The 12,549-nt window shown below is 41.4% G+C and overlaps 1 protein-coding gene across 3 annotated transcripts in view; it reads left to right on the top strand.

The window, feature by feature from the left end:
- The first annotated feature begins 220 nt into the window (after window positions 1–220).
- Window positions 221–12,549, top strand: part of BAG4 (BAG cochaperone 4) — a 29,589-nt gene continuing 17,260 nt past the window's right edge. For all 3 annotated transcript variants that reach the window (XM_027070536.2, XM_027070544.2, XM_015076078.3), the window contains exon 1: window positions 221–627. In XM_027070536.2, coding sequence (XP_026926337.1) covers window positions 358–627 — 270 coding nt within the window. In that variant the 5' untranslated portion in view covers window positions 221–357. The remainder of the gene's footprint in view (window positions 628–12,549) is intronic.

The raw sequence follows: 12,549 nt of genomic DNA, 5'->3' as shown, positions 1-12,549 counted from the left end.
GGTACCACGTGCCCGTCCTCAGGAAGAGGCGGGACTGTCGTGCGGTCCCGAGACAACATTTCCCCATCCCTGATAAAAGAGGAAGAGGAATCTAGATTGACTAGATGGCAGGGAAGACGTATTCTACCTATTGAGGAACGCGGTGCTGCCGCCTGCCTTCTTACTTCCCAGACCCCAAAGTCACGGACCTCCGTTCCTCAATTGTCGGGACTCGACAGCCGAAGGGGCGGGACCGGGTCTGGGATTGGCTGTTGTCGGCCGACCCCTTTCACTGCTGTCCAGTTCCTCTCGTGGGCAGGCGCCTGCGCAATGGGACGGTCGTGGGGGGCGGGAAGCGCTTAGGGGCAGTAGAGCCCCATGTCGGCCTTGAGGCGCTCGGGCTACGGCCCCAGTGACGGCCCGTCATATGGCCGCTACTACGGGCCAGGGGGTGGAGATGTGCCCATGCACCCACCTCCGCCCTTGTATCCTCCTCGCCCTGAACCTCCCCAGCCTCCCATTTCCTGGCGGGTGCGCGGGGGCGGCCCGGCTGAGACCACCTGGCCGGGAGAAGGCGGAGGAGGCGATGGCTACTATGCCTCTGCAGGCGCCTGGTCAGAGACAGGTCGAGCTGGAGGAAGCCACCAGGTAAGCTTTGCGCCATCTGTCCCAGGGGGTTCCGATAAGGGGAGTCTTGGGTGGGGGGTGAGGGCCATCGGGATTGATAAACCTCCAGAGTTCATAATGGATCAGGTTTCATATTTGTTTTCCTTATGGGAGGATTGGAGAGACGGAGACCGGAATCGTGGCGGGGGCGGGGGGATATGCTTGTGTTCTCTGCTTTTCCTTTCCTGCTTCGACCATAGTAAATGTGTCTATTACCATTAAAAAAGGAAGAAAGATACTGCGCTGACTTGCTAAGCTAAGTAGCAGGCTGCGGAGTCTCTCGCCTTGAATTGATGTTGGGCCGGAGTGACCTGGGCAAGCTTTTCGAGCTCTGACAATTTATCCTGCGTGGCTCATATGGCCGGCTCTCCCCAAGAAGGGAGGTGACTGCAGCCCCCGCTGTCACTCAGCAACCCCTCCCGCCGGGAAGGAGCGGTGAAGGAAGAGGAGGGATCCGGCATTTAAGCCCTTTGCCCCTAATACTTTGCCCAGGATTGAATCACCAATAATCAGTGTTAGAAAACACCTTTACTTGGATTATTAACTTAATCTTCACTGCGGCTGCAACGTAAATGTCATCACAGTCTCCCTATTTTATGCTTAAATAGTTGGCTCTGAGAGGTCAACTCACTTAACTTGGTCAATAGAGGTATCCCCGGCTTTTTGAAGGTTCACCTCATTGCCACTTCAGGTTTTTCAGGAAAGACCTACATTAGTGCCTATTTTTACTTAACGAAAAGAAATCTGAAGAAGAGTTTTGCTCTCACGAAAAAAGGTGAAAAGCGAAAATAGCTTCAACGTTTGTTTTGCAGCAAGCAGTTGTAGAGGCAGTGCGCAACTGGGCAGTGAGAGTGGCACCGCCAACCTTCTTCCCTGGGAACTGCACTCCGCATCTCAGTATCATGCTGCCATAGCTTTGAACTGTGTCTGTGAGCATCTGTGTTTTATCTCGATTTATTTTGTGCATCCATCAGCAGGATATGTCCTAAGGTATTAGAAAAGCCTCAGAAAGGTTATTTTGAGGGTCTGGGATTGCGCAAACGTTTTTCATAAAAATTAATGGTAATCGCTTTTTCGCCTTATGCCATTTTGGCTTGCAAAAGATTTCATAGGAATGTCCTACTTTCAAGATAGCAGGGGAAACCTGTGCACTCGGATTTACAGCATTTTACTCCTTGTATTCTTGCCAGATATATACTCTCTTTTGCTAATTTCAGTATTCTTAGTAGAGAATTATTATATGGTGAGGCGCACACCTCTGTTTTTGTTCAGTAATTAATAGCATCTTCATGGATTGAAAATGTAGTAGTGAAATTCTCATACATTGCTGGTGGGGATGTAAAATGGTTCAGTGGTTTGGAAAATAGTTTGGCAGTTCCTCAAGCATTAAGTGTAGAGTTAGTATATTATTCAGCAAGTTTGCTTTTAATTATGTACCCAACAGAACTGAAAACATGTCTATGTAAAAACTTGCATGTTTTTATGACCAACAAGCATGTTCGTGGCAACATTACTCAGAGCAGCCAAAAGTGGAAATAACCCAAATGTCCATCAACTGATGAATAGATAAAATATGGTTCACTTATACAATGGAATTATTTAGCCATAGGGAGGACATAAGTACTGATACGTCCTATGATGTGGATGAACCTTGAAAACATCATGCTACATGAACAAAGACAGTCAGACCACATACTGTATGAGTTCATTTATATGAAATGTCCAGAATAGGCAAATCTGTAGAGAGAAAGATTAGTGGTTGACAGGGGCTAGGGGGACTGGGGACTCTGAGGTGATGATAAAGGGTATGGGGTTTCTTTTTGGAGTGATGAAAATATTCTGGAATTAGATAGTGATGATGATTGCACAACTTTGAGTATACTGAATATACTAAGAATTGTACACTTTATTTTTAAAAAAATGTTTATTTTTGAAAGAGAGAGGGAGAGAGGGAGCACGCACACATGCGAGCGGAGGAAGGACAGAGAGAGGAGACAGAGGATCCAAAGCCAGCTCTGTGCTGAGAGTGGAGAGTTCAGTGTGGGGCTTGAACTCACAAACGGAGAGATCATGACCTGAGCCCAAGTAAGATGCTTAACCGATTGAGCTGCCCAGGTGCACCTGAATTGTACACTTTAAAAGGGTGGGTTTTATGCTATGATAGTCCTATCTTTAAAAAAAATTATGCGAGAAACAACATGTTGTAGTAGCGATTAATTGTGAAGAAGGGTTATATATTTTTTTGTCTAAATCTGGAATAAGCAGGCTATGGAACTTTCGTTCCATGGGATCAGAGTGATGAAATGCTTGGCTTATAGGTAGGCAAACTAGACCGAAGATCGGGGAAAGAAAAGAGAGGACCGATACACTTCTCCTTGGACTTCCACTATTCTGAAAACAAAAGTGTGTTTTCTGGGCGAGGTTAGAGAAGTTAAGGTTTTAGAATTGTGTAGGGTGTTGTAACGTATGGTTGGAGTATAGGTGTGCGTGTAAGATGGGTGATGGTGCTGGAGTAGGAGTGGTTGGCGATGAAACTGGAATGTGTTATGGGTATTTGTAAACCATTTCAAGAATTTATCTTTCATGTTAGTGTTCTGGAAACTTGAAAAGCATAGGATGGCAATTTCTTACACAGCAATAGAAAATTGATGCAAAAGATATGCATGTTATCAGATGTTGCAAATGTATTTTCCAAATTCATTGTCTTTTAACTTAATGTGGTTTTTGACATATAATAAGTTTTACATTTTTATATAATCAAGTATGTCAAAAAATAAAAGGTATAGGAGGGGGCGCCTGGGTGGCTCAGTCGGTTAAGCATTCAACTCTTGATTTTGGCTCAGGTCATGATCCCAGGGTTGTGGGATTGAGCTCTGCATTGGGCTTCATGCTGAGTGTGGAGCCTGCTTGAAATTCCCTCCCCCTCCCTGCCCCTCTCTCATGCTCATTAGCGTGCACACGTGTGCGCGCTCTCTCTCGCGCGCGCGCTCTCTCTCTCTCTCTCTCTCTCTCTCTCTCTCTCTCTCTCTCTCTCTCGGGGCTGGGAGGTATATATAGGAGACTTTTGAATCTTACTACTCAAAAAATGCGGTCCATGGACCAGAAGCTTCAGTGTCACCTGGGGGTTGTTTGAAATGCAGAATCTCTCCTACTCCATACTTAATGCTGCAGTTTAGTAAGATCCCCAGGTGATTCTATGCTTGTTTATGTTTGAGAAGCACTGCTGTATAGAATTAAAGATACTGAGGTGATGTTGCATTGAACCACTACAAGGACTTGACTCTGTATTAACATATGTAAATATGCAGGGGAAGAAAATGGAAATCTAACTATCCCTGTTTTCTTTCTTTCCTTAACTTGTTAGTTATACTTACAGCACCTTCCCTGAACTAGCAGCATCTGCATCCCTTAAGAGCTTGTTGGAAATTAGGTATGTTAGGCCCTGCCCCTGCCCTCCAGAATCAAGTGTGTATTTTAACAAGATCCCTAGGTGATCTGCATGTTACCCCAGAATGAGTCATCAGAGAGAGAGAGAGAGCTGAGATGGAAGCTGGAAGCTGCGGGGTTGGTGTCTTACAACCCAGTCGTGGAAGTGATAGACCATCACTGTGTGCTCTGCGTCATAGAGACCAATTCTGCTGTGTGCTATGGTCACAGAGACCAATTCTGGTACAGTGTGGGAGCCATCGCCACAAAGGTGAAAATACCACACTAGGGGATCATTGGGAGCCATCTTAGAGGGTGATTACAATGGGAAGGACTGGGGAAACAGCTCAGTTATGCTCTGAGTAGTTCAGAGGAGAGGTAAAACGGCAAGCATTTGAACAATGAATGTACACAGCTTTTTTTCAACATTTTGTTACAAAAATTTTCAAACATACAGAACAATCGAACTACACAGTGAATACCTATGTAGCCACCAACTAGATTCTGTAATTAGCATTTATTATATTTGCTTTATCATACCTATGTAGCTTACTTTTACTTTTTTTTTTAGGTTATATATTTTTTTTAGTAATTTCTACATTCAACATGGGGTTCAAACTCAAAACTCCAGGATCAAGAGTCACATGCTCTTCCGATTGAGCCAGCCAGGCACCTCTATCTTACTTTTTGAATGCATTTCAAAGCAAGTTGCATAGATTTGAAAGACATTTTTAAAAGTGTATGTCAATTGGAAGTGAGGGAAGCTGGAGAAACAAGGTGATCCTGAGGTTTTAGTATTTCCTAGGAGTAAATATTCCATAGTAATAAAAAGGAAGAGGAACAGGTTTGTGTTTTTTTTTAACTTGCTTTATTTTTTATTTTTTTAAAATTTACATCCAAATTCGTTAGCATATAGTGCAACAATGATTTCAGCAGTAGATTCCTTAGTGCCCCTTACCCATTTAGCCCATCCCCCCTCCCACAACCCCTCATGTAACCCTCAATTTGTTCTCCATATTCATGAGTCTCTTCTGTTTTGTCCCCCTCCCTGTTTTTATATTATTTTTGTTTCCCTTCCCTTATGTTCATCTGTTTTAGTCTCTTAAAGTCCTCATATGAGTGAAGTCATATGATTTTTGTCTTTCTCTGACTAATTTCATTTAGCATAATACCCTCCAGTTCCATCCATGTAGTTGCAAATGGCAAGATTTCATTCTTTTTGATTGCTGAGTAATACTCCATTGTGTGTGTGTGTGTGTGTGTGTGTGTGTGTGTGTGTGTGTGTGTGTACATATATATATATACCACATCTTCTTTATCCATTCATCCATCGATGGACATTTGGGCTCTTTCCATACTTTGGCTGTTGTTGATAGTGCTGCTATAAACATGGGGGTGCATGTGTCCCTTCGAAACAGCACACCTGTATCCCTTGGCTAAATACCTAGTAGTGCAATTGCTGGGTTGTAGGGTAATTCTATTTTTAGTTTTCTGAGGAACCTCCATACTGTTTTCCAGAGTGGCTGCACCAGCTTGCATTCCCAAGGAGGAACAGGTTTTTATGGGAAGATAATAGTTTAGTTTTGTACTAGAAGAACTAGTGATTGTTTAATAGAGAAGCTTAAAAAATACAAAGACTTGGCAACGGTTTATGTGCTACATTTATTTCATTTCTGTTGGAAGTTGGTTACTCATGGTGCTTATGATGTGCCAACCTCTGGATGCAGTGTATATGATTGATTAGAGAGAAGTTTATGATTTTGTTTTGTTTTGGGTTTTTTGATGTCACCTTTTTTTTTCTTAAAGATTTTATTTAAGTAATCTCTACACCCAACACGAGGCTTGAACTTAAACCCCCAAGATCTAGAGTCACATGCTCTCCCGATTGAACCAGTCAGGTACCCATTGATGTCAAATTTTAGAGTCTGGCATCCAGTAGTTGTTGGTAGGACAAAACAATAGATGTGGAGTTAGGTGAGTGATGGGGGATGGCCATAGTGATTTGAGAGTTATCAAATTGAAGCATATTCGAGGTACTAAACTGGGTAATGTTCCCCTGGGAGATCTTTAAATAGTGATCTAGAATAGTGACAGAGAAAGAGGATTCCAGAAGGAGACAATCAGAATACGTGGAAAGACAGTAGGGAAATCAGGAAAGTCATGCAATGCAAAGCAAGCAAGGACGTAATATTGTTTTGCAGGTAAGTGGTAATGAGAACTGAAAAGATGCTGTTGGATTTGGCAATTAAAAGGGCCTTCTTGATTTTAGTGATGACAGTTTAAAATCGTATTAAAAGTAATGAATGGGAGGTTTGGGTGAAAAGACAACCAGTGTAAAAACTGTACTTCCAGAAGCTTAGTAAATGAGAAAGTTAGCTGATTGCAAACCAGGATTGAGGGAAGAATTTTTAGGATTAGGTGATTTTGAATATGTTTGTAAGCAAAGGAGGGTAACCTAGTAGAATGAGAAGAAAGATGAGAACAAAAGAATAGAATGTGGCTTGTGGAAAGAGGAATTAAGAAGTGAGGAAAAGGGACACTTAGGTGGCTCAGTCGGTTAAGTGTCTAACTCCTGCTCAGGTCATGAACTCACGGTTCATGAGTTTGAGCCCTGCATCAGGCTCTGTACTGACAGCTCAGAGCCTGGAGCCTGCTTCCAGTTCTGTGTCTCCCTCTCTCTCTGCCTCTCCCTTGCTCGCACTCTGATCCTGTCCCTCCCCCCCACCTCGAAAATAAATAAAACATTAAAAAAAAAAAAGTGAGGAAGAGCTGGAAAACCATCCAAGCCAGAGGAAGGAAAAATCAGTTTGGAGTCAGAGTGGAGGAACATTGAAGGAGTTTATAGCTCTTGGTGTCCTTGATGAAGTAGGAGGTGAGGTCATCTGAGAGGAAAGGAAATGGCAGGGATTAAGCTGGGAACTTGATATGCTGAATATTTGAAACAGGTGCTAGGGGAAAGTGGAAAATTGTAGAGAAGCACGGGAGAGACCCAAATGAGATTGAGAAAATTTTTTGATGGTGGTCAATACAGGAACATAAAGTGCTTTTGTAGTGATTTGGACATAGATAGCTATAAAAGCCATTTTTAATGTACTTTTCTAATTGTTTTTGTCTAATTCTTGTTAACAAGGTAAACAAATCTGTAAATGGAGTTTAGTAGCAGCACTAGTCAGCTTCCTCTGCTGGTTAGATTTGCTTGGGCTGGGGTCATATTTTGGAGGCATGTTGGTAAGTCACTTTGTAAATTTAATCTTGTATCCACTTCTTCAACCCTAGTTTTCTGTTTGTTAACTAGTTCTAAGATAAACGTGAAAGGAGTTGACTCCAGCCTTCATCTACGATTTAAGTATTTCTTCTCAAAAGGGAAGTAAATTAATTTATTCTTGCATAATTTTGATCAAATTTCCAGTGCCATAAGAACTTTAATTCACATTAATTACTACCTCTTGTAAAAGCCTTTTCTTACCTCTGTCTGGTTTATATCACCTTTTAGCACCTTTGTCTAGTTTCAGACAACAAATAAAGAGTTTGGAAAGAGTTAAGCATGTGATAAAATTGGCAACTCAGTTTATAAAACAGAGATCAGCTTTCAGCCAGCTTCCTGTGAGACCAAATGCTATTTCATAGAATTAGTGTTGTGTTAGGAGGACCTTGAGCTGCAGACTTTCATCATTACTGGGGATATTTTTAGATTTGTTCCATTTTGTCCAAAAGGGAGGAAAAAAAGAAATGAAGACAATTTTTTTTATTAAGACTTAATAAAATTAATAATAATTCTTACTACTTCATTGAAGACCTTCTCCCATCCAAGTACTAACCAGGCCTGAACTTTCTTAGCTTCCGAGATCAGACAAGATTGGGAGTATTCAGGGTGGTATGACCATAGACAACATTCTTTTTTTTTTTTTTCATTTTGAAAATTATGGTATAATTACATTCTGTAAATTGTACTTTTTTACAGATATAGTTCTGTGAGTTTTGACAAACGTATACAGTTATGTAACCACTACCATAATCAAGGTATAGATATTGACTTTTTTTTTTTTAACATTTATTTATTATTGAGAGACAGAGACAGAGCGTGAGCGGGGGAGGGGGCAGAGAGAGAGGGAGACACAGAATCTAAAGCAGGCTCCAGGCTCTGAGCTGTCAGCACAAAGCCCAATGTGGGGCTTGAACTCAAACTGGGAGACCATGACCTGAGCTGAAGTCTGATGCTCAACTGACTGAGCCACCCAGGTGCCTCTCTCTCTCTTTTTTTTTTTTTTTTAAATGTTTGTTTAGTTTTGAGAGAGACAGAATGTGAGCCGGAGAGGGGCAGAGAGATAGAGGGAGACACAGAATCGGAAGCAGGCTTCAGGCTCTGAGCTGTCAGCACAGACCCCAATGCGGTGCTCCAACTCAGGAACCGTGAGATATGACCTGAGCCGAAGTTGGACACTTAACTGACTGACCTACCCAGGCGCCCTTGACCCATCTTTTAAAAAAAAGATTCCCAAGAGAAGGTGGAAGATTTAAGGGGCACCTGGGTGGCTCAGTCGGTTAAGCGTCCAACCTCGGCTCAGGTCATGACTCGTGGTTGGTGGGTTTGAGCTCAGAGCCTGGAGCCTGCTTCGGATTCTCTCTCTCTCTCTCTCTCTCTCTCTCTCTCCCTCTCCCTCTCCCTCTCCCTCTCCCCCCCCCCCACCTTCCCTGCTCGTGTGTGCTCTCTCTCTTTCTCTCAAAAATAAACTTAAAAAAAAAAAAAAAGATGTAAGATTTAGTTTTCATTCACTTCTAAACCCTATTAAAATTATAGGAAAGTAACTTTCTTGTTTGTTGTTTGAAGTATCATTATGATCTCATTTGCATAACCTGAATAAATGTATGTATACACATATAAAATATATTCAGTATTTTCAGTGCGTTTCAAGCAGTTGCAGTCATTTGATTTCTGTTGCTTAAATGATCTCATATCATGCCAATGGGAGTTCCTTCTTCTTAGCTTCTGAGTCCTTTTAACATGACCCATTGATTTTTGTCACCTTCTGTGATTTCTGGTACAAGATGTGCCAGGCTTATTTTGTATATATTCTGTCCGGACATATAATCAACCATTCCTTTAAGAAGCCTTGATTTTTTTTTTTTTTAATGGGGAATTGTTTTCAGAAACATTTATGTCAGGACGTAGGCAGGAAAACAGAACCTACTTTAATTTATTTTTTATTTTTAATGTTTACTTATTTTGAGAGAGAGAGAGCATGGGGGAGTGGCAGAGACAGAGAGAAGTAGAGAGAGAGAATCCCAATCAGCCTCCATCTATACTGTCAGTGCAGAGCCTGTTGTGGGGTTCAAACTCACAAATTGTGAGATCATGACCTGAGCTGAAATCAAGAGTAGGACACTCAACCGACTGAGCTACCCATGCGCCCCACACTAGTTCTTTTAAAAGAAAGAATTTGTTTTAGGAAATTAGTTAAGTGGGTGTTAGAGATCTCAAAAGGCAAAAAGAGAAAAGGGAGGTAACACAGAAGATGGTAACTGCAGGAAACAACTACAGTTCCTAGGGCTGGAAAATAAGAGAAGAGGTAAGGTTATTAGAACCAGCAAACTTGGAAGAATGGCCTGCTGGAGCTGGAATCCAGGAAGAGGCACTGCCTAGCTGCTGCTGGTCTCTCTGAGGGAGTTCTGGAAAATCAGAAGAATCTGGAGATTGCTACTAACTGCTGCCTCCAGGTTGAAGGGCATTGCTGGGCTGACACAGAAACAGCAAACAAGCAAACAGGAAGGAGCAAATCTCTTCTCTCCTCCTCTAACCTAGTGCCTCCTATGGTAGAACTGAATAGTAATAAGCAAGCAGCAGAGGAGAAATGTTCCAAATCCTGCATCACAGAAAAGCACTGCATTTGTGGAGTTGAGGGACAATAGCTTAATAACTGGTACAGAAGTTAAATTTGGGTGCCAGGTATACTGATTGCAGTTGTGTTATCACTGCTTCTAGACCCTTTCAATGGACAGAGTTGTGAAATGGGTTTTTTTAATGTTTTTAAATTTTTATTTATTTATTTTTTAATGTTTATTTATTTTTGAGACAGGGAAACAGAGCGCAAGTGGGGGGGGCAGAGAGAGAGGGAGACAGAATCTGAAACAGGCTCCACCCTCTGAGCTGTCAGCACAGAGCCCGATGCGGGGCTTGAACCCATGAACTGTGAGATCATGACCTGAGCCGAAGTCGGACGCTTAACCAACTGAGCCACCCACGTGCCCCAAGTGTTTTTTAATTTTTAAATTTTTTTTGCAAGATATTATTTTTTTAGGTAATCTCTGCACTCAACACAGGGCTTGAACTGATGGACGGCAAGATCATGACCTGAGCCAAAGTCAGGCACTTAACTGACTGAGCCACCCAGGGGCCCCATCCAAGACCATTTAATACAGGGAAAGAACAGTCTATGGCACAACATACAATACCATGGCAACTGGATAGCCATATACAATAAATAAAGTTTGGACTCTCATACCATATATAAAAATTAGCTTAAAATGGATCATAGACCTAGATGTAAGAGCTAAAACTATAAAATAAAACTCTTAGACAAGGGGTAAATCTTCATTACTTGGGATTTTGGAGTGGTTATGTTACGGAGTGTTAGATGGAAAAGGAAGGAAGCCTGGATTCTTTTCACTGCCATAGTAAAGAGTTACAGGGCAGCAAAAGCAGAGCAAAGTTTCGTTAAGTACACTCAAGGGAGGAGCGGACCAGTGAAGACAGACAAGGGCCCTGCAAACTCCGGGGTGTGAACTTGTATCCGTCTTTTCTTTTGGGTGGGTTCTAGGGTCACAACATAGGCCTGGAATACATGATAATTAGTCAACTATGTATTTCCTTTCCAAGAAGTATTGGAAATGCCTGCATGGGATAGGAAACGGCAATATTATTTGTATTCTAGAAACATAGGTCAGATAAGGACAGGCACAACAAACTTAACTCTTTCTCTGCTGTGATAATGTAACCACAAACCGACTGCTAAATGAGTGGAATAAGGTAGTCCCTGGGCGGTCCTCAGTTGGAGCTGTCTGTCAGGACATATAAGGTCCATTCTCCTGCTGCTCATGCCTAGCTTCCTACCTAACAGTTTCTTAGATAAGACACCAAAAAGCACAACCAACAAAAGAAAAAAATAGATAAATTGGATTTCATTAAAATGAAGAACTTTTCAAGGGACACTATCAAGAAAGTGAAAAGGAATAAAATGTTTGCAAATCATATATTTGAAAAGGGACTTGTATATAAGATACATAAAGAGCTCTTAAAACTAAACAGTAGGGGGCCTGAGTGGCTCAGTCGGTTAAGGGTCTGACATCAGCTCCAGTCATGATCTCATGGTTTGTGAGTTCGAGCCCCGCGTCGGGCTCTGGTCTCAAGAGCCTGGAGCCTGCTTCAGATTCTATGTCTCCCTCTCTCTCTGCCCCTCCCCCCCTTGCACTCTGTCTCTTGCTCTGTCTCAAAAATAAATAAACATTAAAGAAAAACACTAAACAATAAAAATACAAATAACCCCATATAAAAATGGGCAAAACATCTGAACAGATAATTCTCTAATGAAGACAAAAAATGGCCCATGAGCACAAGAAAAAAATGCTCAACATCATTAGTCATGAGGAACTATAAATCAAAACCACAATGAGATAACCCTTCACACCCTCTAGGATGGCTATAAACACAAAACTACAGACAAACTATTTCTGAGGATGTGGGGAAATCGGAATTCACACATAGCTAATAGGAATGTAAATTGGTGTAGCTGCTTTGGCAGTTTCTAGTTCCTCAAGTTGTTAAACACAGTTATCATATGACCTAACAATTTCACTTTTAGGCATATACCCAGGAGAACTGAAAATGTATGTTCACATAAAAAATTATTCATGAAGGGGCACCTGGATGGCTCAGTCGGTTAAGCATCCAACTCTTGATTTCAGATTAGGTCATGATCTCTCCATTTGTGAGTTCGAGCCCTGCATCAGGCTCTGCGCCGACAGTACAAAGCCTGCTTGGGATTCTCTCTCTCTGCCCATTCCCTGGTTGTGTGCGTGGGTCCTCACACTCTGTCACAAGATAAATAAACTTTTAAAAATCTTTAAAAAATTTCATGAGTGATTACAGCAGCATTATTATTATATTACATATTAAAATATATATTAAATATTCATTATATTTATATATTATATGTAAATAAGTATGTAATATATGTTAAATATATATGTTAAATATATTTTATAGTATTATATTAACATTAACATAATGTTATAATAGCCAAAAGGTGGCAACAGACAATAAAAATGTCTGTCAACTGATGAATGGATAAACAATGGAATTTATACACAATGGAATTTATACACAATGGAATACTATTTGGCCACACAAAAAAATGAAGTAGTGATACGTGGTACAACATAGTTGGACCTCAAAAATGTTATGCTAAGTGAAAGAAGCTGGCC

Source organism: Acinonyx jubatus, chromosome B1 (genome assembly GCF_027475565.1).
Source record: "Acinonyx jubatus isolate Ajub_Pintada_27869175 chromosome B1, VMU_Ajub_asm_v1.0, whole genome shotgun sequence".
NCBI lineage: Eukaryota > Metazoa > Chordata > Mammalia > Carnivora > Felidae > Acinonyx > Acinonyx jubatus.
This window is presented reverse-complemented; position numbering and strand designations above follow the sequence as displayed.